This window comes from Boleophthalmus pectinirostris, unplaced genomic scaffold, assembly GCF_026225935.1.
Source record: "Boleophthalmus pectinirostris isolate CB_2022bp ecotype Guang Dong unplaced genomic scaffold, ASM2622593v1 HiC_scaffold_20, whole genome shotgun sequence".
Classification (NCBI taxonomy): Eukaryota; Metazoa; Chordata; class Actinopteri; order Gobiiformes; family Gobiidae; genus Boleophthalmus; species Boleophthalmus pectinirostris.
Genome location: NW_026571153.1, coordinates 17,145,695 through 17,166,106, shown reverse-complemented (window position 1 = coordinate 17,166,106; position 20,412 = coordinate 17,145,695). Strand labels below are relative to the sequence as shown.

At 40.8% G+C, this 20,412-nt stretch overlaps 1 protein-coding gene across 1 annotated transcript in view; it reads left to right on the top strand.

The window, feature by feature from the left end:
• Window positions 1–20,412, top strand: part of LOC110159307 (pyruvate carboxylase, mitochondrial) — a 606,539-nt gene that overhangs the window by 498,402 nt on the left and 87,725 nt on the right. The window contains 3 exon segments of the mRNA XM_055156707.1: window positions 696–936; window positions 4,419–4,586; window positions 9,250–9,331. Of these exon segments, the coding sequence (XP_055012682.1) occupies window positions 696–936; window positions 4,419–4,586; window positions 9,250–9,331 (491 nt within the window).

The following is a 20,412-nucleotide window of genomic DNA, read 5'->3' as shown; positions in this document are numbered from 1 at the left end:
GTAAATTCGCTTTCCATTCAATCAAAAAGCTTTTCATAAAACTATAACTTATCCACAACCAATAATTAGTTGTTTTGTGAAGCAAAATAATAATTAAATATTTCACAGAATTCTAGCATTCTGCATACAATCCAAAACTGATGACTTTGTTCTTTAATAAGTCATAGAGAAACATTTGACACATGTTTACATAATTCAGCCACTTTGTATTCTAACTGAATAAGGTGCAGTCATGTAGCCTCTAATCCTCCGGTGGCTCTACATTAGCCTTATCTGTTTACTCTACAAAACAAAGGGCTCTCCGTGTATGTGAAGAATGCGTTTTAGCGAACATACGGCGCACTCATATCCCTAGTTTATGAAAAAGGTGATTAAGCCGTCGAAGCCAAGGTAATAATAGACAGGATTTAGCTCTAGCAGTGTGTGTGTCATTTGTTCTCCTGGAGGCTGTGTAAGCTGCCAGACTTTTTTATGGAAATGGTCTGAATATTATATTTACACAGGTGTAGAGATATTTATGACTTGTGATATGAAGGTGGATATAAACGGCTTATCCTGACCCAAATGTGCAATATTACGCTCAGAATACAGAGAGAGAAACTCATTATGTAGATGAGATGTGCCCGTGTGCAATGAAACTGTGAACGCTGTTGAACGCCGCAGACTGACGGAGATCTTGTGTTTGTGTTTGGCAGGTTTTGTGAAGTGGCGAAGGAGAATGGCATGGACATTTTCAGGGTGTTTGACTCCCTGAACTACGTGCCCAACATGCTGCTGGGCATGGAGGCAGCCGGGGCAGCAGGGGGCGTTGTCGAGGCTGCGATCTCCTACACCGGTGATGTGGCTGATCCCATGAGGCAGAAGTACTCGCTGGACTACTACCTGAAACTGGCCGACGAGCTGGTCAAGGCTGGGACGCACATCCTCTGCATTAAGGTGAGTGGAATATTCAATAGCAGACCTTGGCATATTTTATAATTTTACCTTATGCATGGACTAAAGCGGCAATGTTTTTTTGTAAGGCAGCCTCACTTTTTCATTGCCAGTCTTACAATTACTATTAATATTAGGCAGAATTGAGTCAAGAATTTTGGTCCAGCCCTCCACAGTATTTTTTATTTCTCATAGGAGCCCCATGGAAAAAATAATTGGCCAGCTCTGTTCTATAGTATGGCTTTAAACACATCTGTCTCCATGGAGACAAGCAGGCGATACCACAAGTCTAGTTAAGGTGAAGAAGCCCCCTAGATCGTAGTGTTTTTCAATATAAAATATGCCAGATGGATACGTTTAATACTGTACCATGGAACATTACAGATAAAAAGATTAAGATAAAATAAGAATGAATGCAAAAATGCTTGTATGAATGCCGCCCTCTAATGGAAGCAGTGTGAAGTGCTTCATGTTTGAATGTGAAATTTGCAGCACAGCTATTTGAGCTTTTTGAATCATGATGCTGACAGCAAGATGCTTTGCAGTCATGGATCTATAATAAAAACTGGATAAAGTGTTCCCCCTCTGTCCCGGCTCGAGACAGACTAGTGGTCGCTCCAGGTACTACAGCTCCTAGGAGCTTGGGCCCAGAAAGAATTCTCCCATAGAAGCACAATGTATCTTTTGGGGGAATTCAAACTGCCCATGTTCTCCTGACAGGGCATTCACAACTTTCACAAAGTTCAAATTTTGTAGGGATTCTTTTCTATTTTCACAATATAAACTTGTAAAAAATTTGAAATCCTCAAAGCGCCTAAAAGTTATCTTTTTAAAAATTAGCCTAGTCCTGCTCTGAGCCTGTGCTAACTTCAGTCTAGCAGCTCTCGCTCTGTTTGGTCCAAACTTTTTACACTGCACACAGTGCACAGTTTACAGACGTCACATGGGTGGGAGTCACTAGCCTCTATTGAGGAAGTAAATGCGGAAGAGAAAACATTTTTTGGGCCCATGCGGCGTTGAGTACAGACCATTGAAAACGATACAAAGCTGGGTTCACTTTCCAGATTTTATTATAGTTCTATGTTTGCAGTGAAGTCAGTCTGACTGAAATAAATAATAGCTGTGTATCATGTAATTATCCCCAAATGTTCTAATAATCCAGCTCTGTGTTTACTTGCTGACAGTAACTTGTACTAGGCCTAGGAAACAAATTTCAAAGCACAATATATTTCTACACGGAAATATTGCGATAATCAATATTATTAAAACTATTAAACTACTTTAAGCCAGTAAAACAAAGCAGGATTGATGCTTTGAAGCTGATATCATGAACATTCGATGGGGGTGTGGCGCTAACTGAAGGCACCGCTCCGTCTGAAGCCTTGTTAGACTTTAATCTGAGCTTTATTTTAACACAATCTGACCAGAAAGAGCTGATTTATCTTGAACTATAAGAGGTAAACTTATATAAGTCCCTCTTACATAACATTACAGTCACAAGCAGTTTTTCAGTTAGTCACTCAACTTTTTTGTTGAAAATGAAATACAAATACCTAAACAGGATCATGAACGGCTCATACTGATCACAAGCTCCTGAAAATGTTTAAATCCATTCTGTACTTATTTTTCTCAAGCTTTCAAACGATCTTTAAAGTTATTAGGCTGTGTATGCATTGTGTCTCCAAGGTAACCGGAGAACATTACGCCAATACACGTAGCCTACACGTAGAACACCCCCAGCACGATGTCACTGCGAAGTATCAATAATTAACAGTCATTGCCTTGATTCCTGAACACAAAGCAAATATGTTTTCCATAACCTCCCTCACCTCCTCTGTCAGGGTTTTCTCACCTGACAAATCAGCATTATTCATTAGCTCACACATTATAACATCATTAATTAAGCCATTTTCTGTCGATACACACAGACAATAGCTTTGATTTGCATTTTGATTCTGCAGCACACCCTTGCGTGTTTTAATTGTTGATACGCTCCCACCTTTTGGAACAAGTTCTCTAAGCTTCTTATCTAAATGAATTGACAGATAGCGGCGAATGAACTTCTGTATTGGAGCGTGACCGAGTATTTCCCAATGCCGAATCCTAACTCACTAATCACATAAAAGCTCCGTCGTGGCTAATGAGGTTAGCTTTGAGCAGGGCGCAGCGACTTCACACAGGGACGGATCTCTAAAAAGACACCGGCGACGTCGATCTGAGCGAGCGCCCCGTAATTTCTGCTAATATCAATTAATCTCCAGCTCAGGAGCGAGACACAGCGAGGCAACCGGCAGCCATTGTTTTGTTATGCTAATGAAGATGTTATCAATCTTAAGTAAATTGTTTCTCACTGTTGAGCTATAAAATTATTAACAAGCGGAATTATTGTTATTGAAGCTACGAAGATGAGTCAAATCTATCCCAGCTTGTTTTGGATTCACTGATGGCCAATTTACGATACAAAATGGTGCCGTTGCCCTTTGAAAATGATAATAGTAGTTTAGTAAATGTAGTCTTTTTGTTTTAGTGTGCTAGTGTCTGTTAACAGCCCCTTTCTAGGTCTTGTTTTCTTTTTCGGTTGGACGGATCCGCGGAATTACCGGTACTTTTGTGGTTGATGCCAGTTTCCTGCCTCGGGCCTGTGCTGTGTATCTGTGCACTAATGAGGGTGAAGGCAGGTGCTCCCAAATTAATCTTGTTTAACGAAGTTTACCGGTCTATTTCCAAAATGAAAATGTGATTCGCCCAGCCAGGAAGCAGACAACACCAAACACATATTGTGATTAAAGAATATTGTGATTAAAGATAAAGCCTAGAGTTTAATTTGTAGTGCTCGTACACGAATACTAGTCACTTAAAGTCTTTTGAAATGTGAAGAAGACATAAAAATGTTCGCTTTGTATAATAAGTATTTTTCTGCGGGTAATTGTTGCGTTTGAGAAGCCAGACAGAAAGCTCAAACAGAAAATATTACAGTTCTGACATGGGGACAATCAAGTAAACCAGATGTATTTTGAATTCCTAAAATTGGATCTTCTTTGCAATTATTCACATTTATATACAAGTGCTATAATTTAATAGGCAGTGCTTTGTGTAGAGTAAACAGAGCATACATACTAGTAAGTGCTTAGTCAGCTTAATCATAAAAGTACATATAAAAAGGCTCTTGTTCAGTAATAATATGCTTGATTTATTCTGCACTTTACATTGCGTACATATCTCAGTGCAAAGTACAAATTTGTTTTAGTTCTGTCTATGTATTAATCAGGTTGTATTAAGTAAATAATTGTACTGTCAGCATGGTTTTAGTGGCTGTAAAATTGGACTAAACAAAGACTAGAAGAAGGTTTATCAAGACTCAAACTGGGCCCAAACAGGAGAGAAAGTGTGAACATATCCTAGTGTGAGAAATTCTCTAAGGAAGCCGAAGAATAACACCTCATGAACACTCGTATGGACTCGTGTTTCTTTTGTTTTGTTTACAGGACATGGCAGGTCTGCTGAAGCCCGAGGGCAGTAAGATCCTGGTGGGTGCTCTGAGAGACCGCTTCCCCGACGTGCCCATCCACGTGCACACCCACGACACGGCCGGGGCGGGCGTGGCGGCCATGTTGGCGTGTGCCGAGGCCGGGGCGGATGTAGTGGATGTCGCTGTAAGTGCAAATGTTGACATGACATGAACATTATCAAACTCTATTTCACTAGTAAGACAAAAGCTCAGTAGTCTGCACTGATTTTGATTTATGATTTATTTCTTCCTTTGATTCCTCCATAAATGAGTAGTAGTTTTAATACAAGTAAAAGGGCTGTTGATCCAAGTATCATCCACTTGTGTTCAGTGTGAATACACCAGAGGAGTTTCTTGTGTTATTTTGCTGATTTTTGCTCAGATGCGCGCTCTTAAAAACAGCTTCAGAATAGTTTGCATCGGTCCTACATTTTTCCTCATTTTCCTAATGCATCTGTCTAGTCTGGCGCCACCTAGTGCCTCCTCTGAATTTCATTTCTCTCCAGCGACTATTCAGGAATCAGAATACACTAGACGGTTCGCAAAAACCCCGGAAGTGCAAGTTCAAGCACCAGCCAATCAGCGAAGAGCCATATATTCTGTGTTGATAACGATTCCCGAGATCGAGGATTTAAAGCTAGAACAAAGAGAATGTTTTTTGGTGAATTTTATCAAGGGGAAAGACATTATTGCCCTTCTTCGTATGGAATTTGGGAAAAGCTTAATATACCTGTTAGCCCTGTTAGCGACGCATTACATACATCATGACCAAATAACAGCGATTGGTTAAACAAAAAAAGTACCCGCCTTCCGTCGAGCGAACAAATTCTAACACTGCGAGGTCAGACGGTTTCACTTTGTAGAAACCAGGTTATAATGCATCATGATGAGTTTATAGTTTTTGCTATCATGGTCATGCTAACAAGAACTAGCATGCTAACAGTGCATTTCCTGGAAGAGATCTCCCACAAAGCCAGAACATGCTCGAATAGCAAGGCAAGGCAAGTTTATTTGTATAGCACAAGCCATACACAAAGTAATTGAAAGTGCGTTACAGAATAAGGAGGACATTAAAATCACAATACAAACAGATGAGAACACAAATAATCATCATAAAACGAACATTAAAAGAGAAGAGCGCAGAATAAAAACCTCTCAGTCGTATGCACAGCTAAAAACAGAAGCGTTTTGACCCGGGGATGCTCTTAACGGGTAGTTTGGGTACATGATGGCTGCTCCCTGGACACATAAAAGCAGCCATATTTAGGTCACTTGAACATAATTTTGAATCACTTCACCAGAATAGCCCCCTGCTTTACTGCTCTTTATCGGACAAGGGCAAACTGGATCATTTTACTGTAAAATGTCTTTCTCTGCATTGCATTAGAAGTATTAGTACTTTTTTCCCCCTTTCAATTTCCATCTTCTTTTTTACAGTTGTCAAAAAAAAATCAATATCCAGATACTTACCAAACTCATTTTAGCAAGGATCAATACTGGAAAAATTACACAAATAGGACGCATTCGGGCTTTCCCTGAATTGTTTTGGAATTATCTGGATCTCCGCAGAGGTGCTTAGCAACACTGTCAATCAAACCTGCTGTTAACACTAAAGGGAGCGACTTTGGTGAAAGAGTTCAGCTCATTAATCTGTTATTAAAGTTCATATCTTGATTTATGGACAAAGTTGTGAAATAAAAACACAGATTATGTAGGTTAATATGCAGATTATGTAGGTTAAGACCAAATTGACAAGGCTCACAGCAGCAGCTACAGTCATGGGGGTGATGTTTTTTTTTTTCAATAGAAAGTAGAAATTTATACATAAAGTCTAAGTCAGGGGTGTCAGATTCATTTTGGTCCGGGGACCGTATCCAACCTACTTTGATCTCAAAGGGGCCGGATCAGAAAACTCATGTCACATATACCCCAAAAACAACAATACGTTCAAATATTTGTGCAGAGAAACGCAAATCTATTACAGAAATTTTTTTTAGTTGATGAACTCTTTCTTTTACAAAATATTATAATATTATGAACAACCTGAAACTTTAAGAAAAATACAATTTCAACACAATGTTTTAACATTAACTTGTATACAAATAGGAATAATTTCATTTTTCTTGGAAAATCCTGCACTCGGCGTCCACTTTTCTCATTTTTGACATTTTGCTGATGAGGGTGTCACGGTCAACAGTCAAAACAATTGTCCTTTAAGAGCGTTTGGAAAGAGCCAAGTCTTCATTTGTGCTGCTCTGGTGGGAGGGGCCACGTACAGAGGCTCTGGAGACGCTGCTATGATAAACACCGCAGCAAATTAACAATATTTTAATAGAAATTATAATTCAAATATTTGAGTAGAAAATCAGCCTAGGGCCAGATTAAAGGTCTTGGAGGGCCGAATCTGGCCCCTGGGCCGTATGTTTGACACCTCTGGTCTAAGGAATGCTTAAGGTTTGGAATGAAGTAGTTCTGTTTTTATGTTTTTAAGTAAAAATCAGGGGCATTTTCTTTAACTTACATTAACCTGCATGTTTAATTTACTTGCTTGGAATGAAAATACAGAAACACATTTTTGGATTTTCTGTAGTTATTCTTTTAAATAGCAGCTTTGCAAGTCATTTCCCTTGCGGTTTTATTATTAAAGTATTAAAATCCCCCCAGTCTTAACCTTTGGACTGACTCGTAAGCCCTGATACTTTTAGCAGTGACACAAACAGCATGGACCAACATCATTTCCTCCTCTTCCCTTTTAGTAAAATGTCTCTCAAACTGAAGACTGCGGCTGGAACCGTCTCCTCGCCATACTCACTCATGCGTGCCTCCAGCCAGCACCCTTTCATTAAAACAATTGGCTGCTGTTGAGTTTTTCATTCACACTGTACCCAAACAAATAAGGGCCCATCCACCTGTTTAAACCACAATTTAACTTTTGTGCCCCTCGCCAAGAAAAATACTGACACTGTACCACACTCCACTGCCCGGGTTTATATACTCAGTAGTTTTTTTCCTTTGAATGAAAAATTAAACACTTCCTCAGGACTTTTGACACCTCGCTCGATAAATGCTAATATTGTGCACCTATGTGGAACTAACTATTGATTTTTGGCCATATATCATTTTACCTTCTGCTTTGATGTGCTATCGATACTGTGGAGTCAGATATCAATACCTATATAAAAACATGCAGATGAGACCTCAGGGAGTCTGTTTACTACTTTGGGGAGCTGATAAAACGGGATGTACCGATATTTTATTTATTTATTTATTTAATTCTTATACAAGCAGGACTGGTCTTCACTGATTGAGTTTTTCTGATGGATCCCTTTATTTGTATTGGGGGAAACTGGAAAGGTGGAAATTAAACCAGGCCTGGGAATCGCAAGCTCCTTCACAATTCAGCACGATACATAATACATGGATCACTATATGATATTATTTTGATATGACGATACATATGATAATCAATATATTACACATCATATTCTGCAATATATCACTCCTTTTAAGAACATTTTAACAACATTATTTTTTTGTTTTTTACACCACTACTAACTTATTTTAACCATTAAAACATAGAATATGTCAACTGAACAAACTTGTTAGCCTGATTCATCAGCCGGTTTCACTTCATAGAAACCGTCTGACCTCGCAGCATTAGAATTTGTTTGCTCTACGGTAGGCGGGTACTTTTTTCATTTAACCAATTGCTGCTATTTGGTCGTGACGTATGTAATGCGCCGCTAACGGGGCTAACTGGTATATTAAGCTTTTCCTAAATCCCGTAGGAAGAAGGGCAATAACGTCTTTCCCCTTGATAAAATTCACCAAACATTCTCTTTGTTCCGGCTTTAAATCCTCGATCTCGGGAATTGTTGCCAACACAGAAAATATGGCTTTTCGCTGATTGACTGGTGCCCGAACTCTCACTTCCGGGGTTTTTAAGAACCATCTAGTGTATTCTGATTCTTGACCTAGTCACTGGAGAGAAATGAAATAGAGCGGAGGCATTAGGTGGCACCAAACTTGTAGTACCATTACCAAATGATAAAGTAAAGGATACCAAAAAATACAAAAAAATAATTGAGATATAGCCCACAATAATGGTTCTGTGTCACCCTACAAGAAATTCACACTGACACAGGTAGAACATGCAAGCCCTAAGGTCTAAACCAGTCTAGGAATCAAACCCAAAACCTTCTCACTGTTAGGCAGGAGTGCTAACCTTTATGCCACCAAGCTGTACAAAAGTGAAATAAGTCAACAGTGGCGTTAAAGAGGTGAAAATATGATCTACTCAGTATGGTATCTGTTAGTTGTAGTATTGGGTATTAAAGGATCACTATGTAACATTTCTGGTGGAGGATACGGCACTGCTTTTCTCTATGGAAATGTTGCTTTGCCTGAAGTGTTCCGCATTATGGCATTAAACGTGTCTTATCTTACACGACTGCATGAAAAACATGCATTCTTACTGTGAGCGGTCTCGCCTCTCCACAGAGCTGACTTGCAGATTGGATTGGTAGAGTTGCCAGCTCGTCTCCATGGGGTTTAATGCCATACTGCGGATCATATCTCAGTAACCTTCCACCTGAAAAGTTGCATACAGTACCCTTTAAGATGACTTTGTAGTTTTGTTGAAAGCAAATGACAGAAAATACTGAGTTTGACAAATTGTGAAGTCTCAACAACTGGGTCAGATCATTTCTAAAACTACAGGGTGTTGTTGGTGAGAAGTTGTCATCTTTAAATTGGTCCAAGGGTTATTTTCTATTTTCTTTGTTTGTAACTTTTTGTCTCTTTCTCAGGTGGACTCCATGGCAGGGATGACCTCTCAGCCCAGTATGGGAGCTATTGTGGCCTGCACCAAAGGAACCAAGCTGGAGACTGGTACGAAAAAAACAATACTCCTTTAAAGTTGTATTGTTGTAACTTTTCGGTTGGGGGTCTGTCACCTTTTGTTTCATTGCTCTGCCTTGAATGTTCCACAGTATGACATTAAACAGCTCTACCTTACATTTAGTCAATTACAGGTGGTTTTATAACTCAAAATACTTCAAAAAAACGGCATTCTGACTCTGATTCTGTGATTGGCATTGTCTCTCCGCAGATCTGACCTGTAACTTGGCCTGGTTTGGTCTCCATGATGATAGAAAGGTTTAATGCCATACTGTGAACCATTTCATTTTTCCATGGAGAAAAGCAGTTGGCAGGCCTTCCACCCGAAAGTTACATAATGCACCTTTAATATTAATGAGATAGTGCTACTACTTTTCGCTTGGTTTGTCAGAGTTTTATGCAAATGCCTATGCCATTTTTATATTTTAAAATCATTATTCACATAGCCTGTTTAAGCTAATAGTGTTATAACTCAGTCTGTAATACATTCACACTTTTCACAAATTGTAGCTGTCAAAACACTCATTAATGCTCATTATGAAATTATCTACTAGGTTTGGATTTTTGGATTTGTAAATTGGATATATGTGTCAAAATAAGAACCAAAATGTGTCAAGCTTCTGAATTTCTGAATATACCGAGACACTTGCTGTGTTCGCATCTATTTCTGAGTCGATAATTTGCTGAAATATATTACATTTTAATGGTATAATTTCGCTTCACTGGGAATACAATTTTTCCTCAAAACCAAGCCAGGAATGTGAAATTTGTTTCCACAGATCATTTGGTTAAAAGCGATGGCACAGGTGTGAATTCTAGATTAAAGGTCCATGTTATAATGTTATCTCCTCAGAAACATACCTGGAGTTGTTTTGTTTCATTCACACATGTTTGGGTAATCCTGCATTATTAGTCTGTGCATGTCTCCAAAGCCCAGAATGCTTTGTTCCACCTTGTGATGTCATGAAGCAGTAGTTTCGAAAAATTAACTTCCATGTTTTACCGTTTGTTCAGTAAAGATTGACATTTCTTCGCATTTCTTTCTTCATTTCTTCATCCAGATGATTCTGTTGAAGGCGTATGAAGTATAAAAACACAACGGAGCACTTCCTGTATTATCACATGACATCATAAGGTGGAACATAGTGGGGGTTTTTTTTGTTTATTTGAGAGAATAACTCAGCCTAAATATGCAGGATTTGTGTGTTAAATGTACGGAAGCCGAGAGATGCCGCAACAAATACAAATGTGACAACACAACAAAAAGCTACAACACACCAAAAAAAGTCACAACGGAAATGACCGCGGGACTCTATTTTAATGCAAACGCCGCAACAAATACAAACGCCACAACCCAAATGCCGCAAAAACACATTAAAAAGTCACCACGGAAGTGACCGCGGGACTCTACTTTCCGACGGACCGATCAAGCGGCAAGTGAAGAAGAAGAACTACAACATGAAAAGTAAAGGAATGGAGAAGTTGGAAACTTAAGTAAAAGTAATTTATTGTTTTATCATTATTCATTTCACGTTGTAGTTCTTCTGCTTCACTTGCCGCTTGATTGGTCCGTCGGAAAGTAGAGTCCCGCGGTCATTTCCGTTGTGGCTTTTTTTGGTTTGTTGTGGCTTTTTGTTGTGTTGTTGCATTTGTATTTGTTGAGGCGTTTGCCTTTGTTGTGACCCCTCTCGGCTTCCGTATAAATGTGTATGAATGAAACAAAACACAACTCCAGGCATGTTTGTGATGAGGAAACAAAACAACATTATGAAATGGATCATACAATGGCTTTACAATGGCTATCAACTGACACAAAATACCACCACCAGCCACAAGGGGTCAGTAAAGCTACAAATGACTTAAAACGAGTTGGACACCTCTGCTTCTGTTGCTACGATGGACTAGTCGAGAAAACTTTCCGTTTCATTATCCTCCATTAGGTCGAAAGTTAGAGTTACTTGAAACTGGTTAGGGATTCAATGTTGTAAGAAGAGCTTTGAAATCCAGCCAGAGTCCAGTCTTTATTACACAATGTAGTCTTTAATGAGGCAGTACATGTTTTAAATCCAGGCTCCTTCTTCTCCTAAGTGTCTCACTCAGTCCTCTGTTCCACGTGTGAGGAAATCTATGCGAATATCAATGGACGACAGCGCATCGCTAATTGCAGCTTGAAGTCTGGCAGAACTGATGCGCGGTGCTCAGTGACAGCGTACACAGCCAATTATAGGAGAGGAGAGGAGAAGGGGAATACTGCTAAAAAGAGGAGGGATAGTTATGCTGTGGGGTTTTGTAGGAGGTGTTGTGGTTAAACTCGCTGAGAAGACTTGCACACATTGATTTGGCAAATATATGAACACGCTGGGTTAGAGCATATTCAGATACTTACGGGTATGTATTCTCTTGTGATTTGTTGTGTAAGGATCTATACGCAGTGTTGTGAAAGTACTAACAAACACAACAACAAAATACAAATGATTCCAATTTAAAGCTCCTATATTATGCAAACTTGACTATTTAAGCTCATCAAAAACATACCTGGATTTTGTTTCATTCACACATGTTTGAGTAACCCTGGATTATTAGTCTGTCCATATCTCCAAAACTCAAAATACTCTGTTCAACCTTGTGATATCATGACGTTTTCAAGTCATCAGCTACCTTTTACCTTTTGTTCAGAAGAAACTAGAAATTCCAGGACTGAAATCATCCAGATGATTCTAGTGAAGGTGAATGGAGTTTAAAAACACATAGGCGCACTTTGTCTATTACACATGACATCACAAGGTGTTTTCAGTTTGAGAGAAGAACTCAGGAAACAACATTATAACATTGTGTGTCAGAAAATAGTGTAATCTGGCCCTTTAAACTACAGAGTTAGCTGGTTTCATCCATTTAGACCCAATGGTGACTCTTAGGCTTCGTTCAGACTGCAGCCTGAAGTGACCCGAATCCAGTTTTTATCACCCCTGTGCGACCTGTATCTGATCTATTAATGACAGTCTGAACAACACAGATCAGATTTTTTTCAAATGTGACCCAGACCACTTGGATATGTGCTCCAAAAACCCATACATATCTGATCTTTTGACATGCGACTTCAGTCTGAACAGTCAGGTCACATTAATCCGACCTGCACGTCATAAATATACACAAACGTTCTTCTCGTCATATGAAAATTGTGTATGAATTCCGTGTCAGTGAAGCAGTGAAGCACAGATCAATCCCATCGCTCTTGGCTGCGACTCCACACCCACACGTTCCTTTCTATGGACGTTATTGCTACTGATCCACAAACCTCGTCCTTCTCCTTATCAATCTCCTCCTTAAACAGGGTAGCCACAGGGTCTTAAAAGTCTTATAAAGGTCTTAAATTTCATGTTCCTAAATTAAGGCCTTAAAAAGTCTTAAATTATGTTGTCCAAGTCTTATTTTTTTTCACAAAGGTCTTAAATTTCATTAGCCTTTTTTTTTTTTTTTTTATACTCAACCGGGCTGCAGTGTGATGTTAAATGGAGGGAGGAAAAAGAAAACAACAACGTTAAATCATGTAACATGGAGTATGCGCAAACAATACTTCTGGTTTCTGGTGTTGGCAGGAACGAGTAAACAATCAGTACAGTGGAGCAAGACGTTGGATGGATCATGGAGAAGTGTATGTTTAATCCACAATCCGCTCTTAGATTCTAGACATAGTAGTTGGTTGGTCATTATCAGAATTGGACCTGGTGTTTTTTGCCAACATAATGGGTACGATGTTGGTCTTAATTTTCATTTAAGTGGTCTTAAAAAGGTCTTTATTTGGGGTAGTCAAGCCTGGGGATTAGCCAGGCTGGTGCCATCTATTGCCTCCGCTCAATTTCATTTCTCTCCAGCAAGTAGGTCAGGAATCAAAATACATTAGACGGTTCGCAAAAACCTCGAAAGTGCGAGATGGGGCACCAGCCAATCAGCAAAGAGTCATATATTCAGTGTTGTCAATGATTCCCGAAATCAAGGATTTAAAGTCAAAATAAAGAGAATATTTGGTGAATTTCATCAAAGGGAAAGACGTTATTGCCCTTCTTCTTACGGGATTTGGGAAAAGCTTAATATAACAGCAGCGTGTTACATACATCACGACCAAATAGCAGCGATTGGTTAAATAAAAAAAAGTACCTATTGTCAAGCAAACAAATTCTAACACTGCGAGGTCAGATGGTTTCTACAAAGTGAAATGACTTGAAACCGGCTGATGAATCAGGCTACCTGGAGATACGCTGCTAAAAGAAATATACATGTTCTGGCTCCTGTATGACGGCACTTGAAAATCTCCAGGTGCTCATTGCTTACGTCCATGTTTATGCGATGTCCATAAACACTGAGCATGCTTGCATCGTGTCCTCCAATGCACATGCGGGACACTTTTGGGGAGTTTAAAGTTCACATTGGAGATCACGTACAAGTCGCATTTAATCAGAAATGTGAACAGTCCTCGCAAAAAAATCGGATTTCACAAAAAAATCCATATTGAGCATTAAATCCTGCAGTCTGAATGATCATTCAAATTGCTATTCAGATTAGATTCAACTAACTGTGATTGATCATTCAGCTGTAGTAGTAACACAATAAAATAACATAGTCACTCCCAGTGCTATGCCCGATCTTCAGTGGAATCCAGTGTTGACTTTTTCTTTATTAGAATCTGTGTAACTATTCATCTCTCACTACACAATTGTTTTATATTATCACAGTAAGAGAACTGTATTACCACTGAACATCGCTGAACACTTTCCCTCATGAGCTCTGGCTTTATGCGCATCTCTAATAGAAAATCTAAGTAGCCCGTCTGTCATGCTAATGTCTAGTTAGCGCCTCCATTTCTGCTGGGCTAATGCGGACAGTAAACATCTCATCTATCCGCGCAGGAAATATTGTTTTTCTGAGATAGTTAACGGTCACACGGGGCCCTCCAAAAGAAGCCATTTCTCCTAATAGTGCAGTGGGCCAGTGGACTATTAAGCCTGCTGTGTGGAGGAGATGCGCGGCCTGGGCTTTAAAACTGAAATGCTCTACTTCACAGCTGCTTATGTTCACACCACAGTCAAGAGGCAGCGGGCGCAATCTGTGCTCACTCTAGTAGACTCTTAAAGGGCCCGTGTTACGCTGCTCTCGGATCTGTTAGAATTCTGTATCCTTGACAAAAACATACCTGGAGTTGTGTTTTTTTTGTTTTGTTTTTTTCCAGTCACATGTTTAACGCACAAATCCTGCATGTTTAGGTTGTCTTCCCTCCACCTTGTGATGTCATGTGGTAATACAGGAAGTGCTCCACTATGTTATTAAACTATATACACCTTCAGTAGAATAGTTTGGATCGTTTCAGCTTTGGAATGATCAATCTCTGCTGCACAGGGGCCTAATGGTGCGTTCAGACCGCGGTGTCAAAAAACGCCCTAGACGCCTTTGCATTGGAGTTCAGATGCCCTGATGTGCGTCTTGGAAGCCGTGGACGAATGGGAGAAAAGTACTTGGCTCACGTCCGTTGCCCTGGAAACAAGTGCCCGGTCCCGGTCTGTTCCTGGAACAATGGCAGACCAGGCTGAGAGAGACTTTAGTGATTTTATTACATAAAACCATCAGCGGAGGCGATCGACTCAGCGGTTGCGGCGTGTATATGTATACTCCACTAATGACACTGGATCAGGCCTGGTCTAGTCCTGCTCCGGTTCTGGTCTAGTCCTGTGGTCCTGGTGAAGTCCTGGTGAAGTCCTGGTTATAGTCCTGGTCCAGTCCTGGTCCAGTCCTGTCCAGTCTGGTCTAGTCCTGGTCTAGTCCTGGTCCAGTCCTGGTCTAGTCCTGGTCTAGTCCTGGTCTAGTCCTGGTTAGTCCTGGTTAAGTCCTGGTTAAGTCCTGGTTAAGTCCTGGTTAAGTCCTGGTTAAGTCCTGGTCCAGTCCTGATCTAGTCCTGATCTAGTCCTGGTCCAGTCCTGGTCCAGTCCTGGTCTAGTCCTGGTCTAGTCCTGGTCTAGTCCTGGTCCAATCCTGGTCCAGTCCTGGGTCCAGTCCTGGTTTAGTCCTGGTTAGTCCTGGTCCTGGTCCTGGTCTAGTCCTGGTTCAGTCCTGGTCCAGTCGTGGTTTAGTCCTGTTTTAAACCTGGTCCTGTCCTGTTCTAGTTCTGGTCTAGTCCTGGTCTAGTCCTGGTCCAGTCCTGGTCCGGTCCTGGTCTAGTCCTGGTTTGCTCCTCATTTAGTCCTGGTATGGTCCTGGCATAGTCCTGGCAGTTGGCTCAGTGATTGTGGCGTATATATTTATACTCCACTAATGCTTGTGTCTCGAGCGTCGACACCAGAACGCTCAAGATGCTCTGTTCTGATGCTAGATTCGCACCGTGCTGACGCCTGAAGACGCGCCGCAAAAACGCAGGACGCCCTTGATGTGTGTCCATATGAACTGGACTCCTTGACGTCCCAGCCTGAACTGGCCATAACAGAGATCCACACTTGAAACTCCGCCGTCAGGAAATCGCAGAGGCCACTGACTTACTTACTTACTTACATACTTAGATGTTTTTGATCAGAAAGCTGTGTAAATGTATTTGGATTACACTGCAAAAAGCAAATTACTTTTTACCAACCTGGAAAAGAAATACAAGGGACAGATGATTTGTCTTTTGCGTCTCAGGACTACAGGGTTTATTCTGCTGCGCTGTCTCTTGGATTCCCAACTCCTTCTACCGGTGCGCCCCCTAGCGGCAGTCCACAGACGATATCATATAAAAAAAAAAGTGGGTGTCTGTTTTTTAATTACTGACATTAACATATAAAATGCATTACTTCATTCTAGCTGTTTTAGCCCTTTTAACACATTACTATGAGCCTTACACGTACCTAAATCAAATAAATTAAACTACAACCAATTTTTTTTTGTCTGCCCTCACAGTTCCTCCTGCTATTAGAACATTATTGGATGGTAGTTCATGTATCAGTCAAAAGTGAAGTTTAAAAGTATGTAGAAGTCCCCGCTGGTCCAGGTCGGTGACAGAATATCAATTGTTGAGCGTACAGGAAGAGGCAGAGGCAGGCAAGGTCGCGACCACGCCGAGGCCATTTTACCTTTTCAATATTCATCCGCCGAGAGAGTGCGACGCTGGGGGGTGTGATTGGGCTGCCTCTCTCACACGTGTTCTTCCACTCTGTGCTCTGTCCCAGTACAACCCCGTGTCACTGTGTTCTGCATCCACAAACTCACGACTCGTCTGGAAAGCGTCATCTGCTTCTTCTAATCTGGGACTCTCTCTCTGTTTACTTCTCTGTCTCTCTCTCTCTCTCTCTCTCTTCCTTTCTCCATGTCTCTCTCTTCCTTTCTCTGTGTCTCTCTGTTCCTTAATCTCTTTGTGTCTCTCTCTTCCTTTCTCTCTCTGTGTCTCTTTCTCTCTGTGTGTCTCTGTTCCTTTCTCTGTGTCTCTCTCCTCCTTTCTTTGTGTCTCTCTCTTCCTTTTCCTCTCTGTGCCTCTTTCTCTCTGTGTATCTCTGTTCCTTTCTCTCTCTGTGCCTCTCTCCTCCTTTCTCTCTGTCTCTCTCTTCTCTCTCTCTCTCTCTTCCTCTGTCTCTCTCTGTGTCTCCCTTTATCTGACTCTTTCTGTCTTTCTCTCAAACTGTCTGTCTCTTCTCTCTCTTCCTCTGTATATCTATTTTTGTGTGTCTGTGTCTCTCTCCCTCTCTGTGATTCTTTGTCTTTTTTCTTTCTCTCTCTCCCCCATCTGTCTCTCTTCTCTGTCTCTGTCACTCTTTCTATCGCTCTCTATCTTTCTTGTGCTGTCTCCTTGTGTATTTCTCTTTCTCCATCTCTTCTCTATTTTTCTCTTTCTCTCCTTTCTTGCTTTCTCTCTCCCCCTTTCTCACTCTTTTTGTATCTCTTTTCCTTCATCTTTTCTTGCTCTCTCTTCTTTTTCCTGTTTTCCCTCTCTTTCTCTCTCTGACTTTCTCTATTTCTCTGTCTCACTCTGTCACTTTCTATCTCTCTCTCTTTTCTTGTGCTCTCGTCCCGTGTATTTCTTTCTCCCTGTATTTTTCTCTCTCCCTTTCTCTCCTTTCTTGCTTTTTCTCTCCCCCTTTCTCCTTTCCTCACTCTCTTTCTATGTTTTCCTCCATGCTTTTTTGCTCTCTTCTCTTCCATTTCCCGTTTTCTCACTTTCCTTATTCCTTCTCTTGTCCCCTCTATTTCTTTTTTTCTCTCTCCCTCTCCTCTCTCTTTCTGACACTTTCTCGTTTTGTTTTTCTTTCTCTGTCTCTCTCTCTCTCCCCCTCTGTCACTCTTTTTGTCTCTGCCACTCTTTCTATCTCTCTCTCTCTCTGTCTCTTTCTTGTGCTCTCTTCCCATGTATTTCTTTCTCCCTCTCTTCTCTATTTTTCTCTCTCCCTTCTCTTCTTTCTCTCTCTCTCCCCTCTCCTCCTTTCTCACTCTCTTTCTATCTCTTTGCATCTATTTCCATCTTTTCCTCCATCTTTTGTGCTCCTCCTCTTCTATTACCCATTTTCTCACTCTCCCTATTCCTATTTCTTTCTCTTCTCCCTCCTCTCCCTCTCTCTGTTTGTCTCTTCTTTTTCTCTTCTCTCTCTCCTCTAACTCTTATCTGCCCACCCAAACACCTTCCCACCTATCTGTCACTGCCCTCGTACACTCTTTCTTCCCCCCTCTCCCTCTTTCTGCTTTATGCCACAGCTTCTCCTAATCAGCATCTCCTCTCTCCTTCTTCCCCTCCTGAGTTTTTTTTTTTTTACCCATCAGCCCCTGCTCTCACGGCCTCTCATCTCCTCCCTCTCACTCAGCAGCAAAGCAATTAGCTGCACTTTACGGACGCTGCTACAATAGTGTGTGTGCTGTGGTTTGGTGCAGATGCAGTACTACAGCCAGGAAACTTCACAGCACTAAATAAGCCCAGAAGAAGTACTTTTTCTTACTGTGGTGCCTGAAAGCAAGATTTTATGATTCAGACTTGGAGCTGAATCGTTGTGCTCTCTATAGGCTACCTGTGATTCACTTAAAGGTCCTATAGTGCGCGAAATTGACCATTATGAGCTCCTCAAAAACAATCCTGGAATTGTGTTTTTTTTTTTTTGAGTAACCCATTGTTATTAGTCTGTCTACATCTCCAAAGCTCAAAATGCTCTGTTCCACTTTGTGATGTCATGAAGCTGTACTAAAATTAGCAGCTGCCGTTTACCTTTTAAGTCATATTTGCACATGATAACTACAACTTGTACTGGGGACGTCTGGTAATTTGCAAGTTACGCTATAAGCGAAGTCCCTGAATTCCTTTATTTTACTGACACTGGCTGAGCTTGAAAGAGAAAAGAACATAAAGAGATAGAAAATGCACTCAATTACAACAACAAACACTGAGATCCAGATTCGCACGGGACTAGTGTTCTCACCGTACGTCTGTGTTTAGCAAAATATAGTAGGTAATTTGAGGCAGAATTTTTACTTTGCTTTACAAATTACAGATATGGTGCATTCGCACGGGATTAAGATCTCAGGCATCCGCCGCAATTATTACGAATCACCAAAGGTCCACAGGTAATACTAATCCTGTCCGAATAGGGCTTTAGTTCAGCTGAAATTGGGAATTTCACAGGTAAAATTATCCAAATTCTGGTGAAGATGTGGAGTTAAAAAACACTGTAGTGCACTTCCAGTTTTACCACATGACATCACAAGGTGGAACAGAATGTTTTCAATTTCAGAGAAGAACTTGTGCGGTAAACATGTGAATGAAACAAAACAAAACTCTGGGTATGTTTTCAATGAGGGAGCAACACTATCACATTATAGATCAGAAAATAGCATAATATGGGCACTTTAAAAACGTACTTTTGGAGACTGACGATTGACGATCAAGCTAAATCGTTGTGTTCTCTATAGGCTACCTGTGATTCACTTAAAGGTCCTCTAGTACGCAAAATTGACCATTATGAGCTCCTCAAAAACATACCTGGAGTTGTGTTTTTGTTTTGTTTTTTTATTTTCATTCACACATGTTTGAGTAATCCATTATTATTAGTCTGTCTACATCTCCAAAGCTCAAAATGCTCTTTTCCACATTGTGATGTCATGAAGCTGTACTAAAATTAGCAGCTTTTACCTTTTAAGCCATATTCGCATGGGATAACTACAACTTGTACTGGGGACGTCTGGTAATTTGCAAATTACTGGTCCAACTCTGTGTTACTTGCAGAGCATTCACTTTCATGAGATAAGTGAAGTCCGTAAATTCTACTATTTTACTGACACTGACTGAGATTGAAAGAAAAAAGAATGCAGAAAGAAAATAAAGAGATAGAAAAGGCGCGCAATTACAACAACATACAGTGAGATGCAGAGGGACTAGTGTTCTCACCGGATGTTTGTATTTAGCAAAATATAGTAGGTACTTTGCGGCGGAATTTTTACTTTACTTTACAAAATTACAGATATAGCTCATTTGCATGGGATTAAGCTCTCAGGCATCCATTAAGCCGGGCGTACACTGTGCAAACTTTGACCCTTTTTGAGCCGATTTTTCACTCATGAAACTATTTTGGGGATTGGACTGAGTTTTGGCTTCGTGTGTTGTGCTTCGTGTAGTATACATGGGGTAAAGAGAACCGATTAATACCTCACGACCTCCTCCAGATCGGCAATCGTAGGTCACAAAAATATCAAACTTGTTTGAAATCCAGTCGCCTCTCGTGAGGGTTTCGCTCTGTTGAAGTAGTTCCACGAGCCGATTTGCCAGAAGTGGAAGCAGGATATTAGGTTGTGGAGGACGATGGCGCCGGCGACTGTTTTGGACACAGGACATGGAGGCGCAGCTAATCGAGCAACACAGAACAGAAGTTTGGTGAAAAACTTGATGGTACTTACCTCCAATTCCCTCTGAAGAACTGACAACCCGTACTGCCCATGTCTGCCCAGCCATTTCTTTGACCAGATTCGTCGCCTCTTCTTTTTGGTCTTGTCTGCGCAAAGAATGGCACAGATTGCCAAGGCAGCGTGTCTATTTTTTGACTGGATCAGCATTGTGTCTCCGCACGTCTGTGGTTTTCTAATTC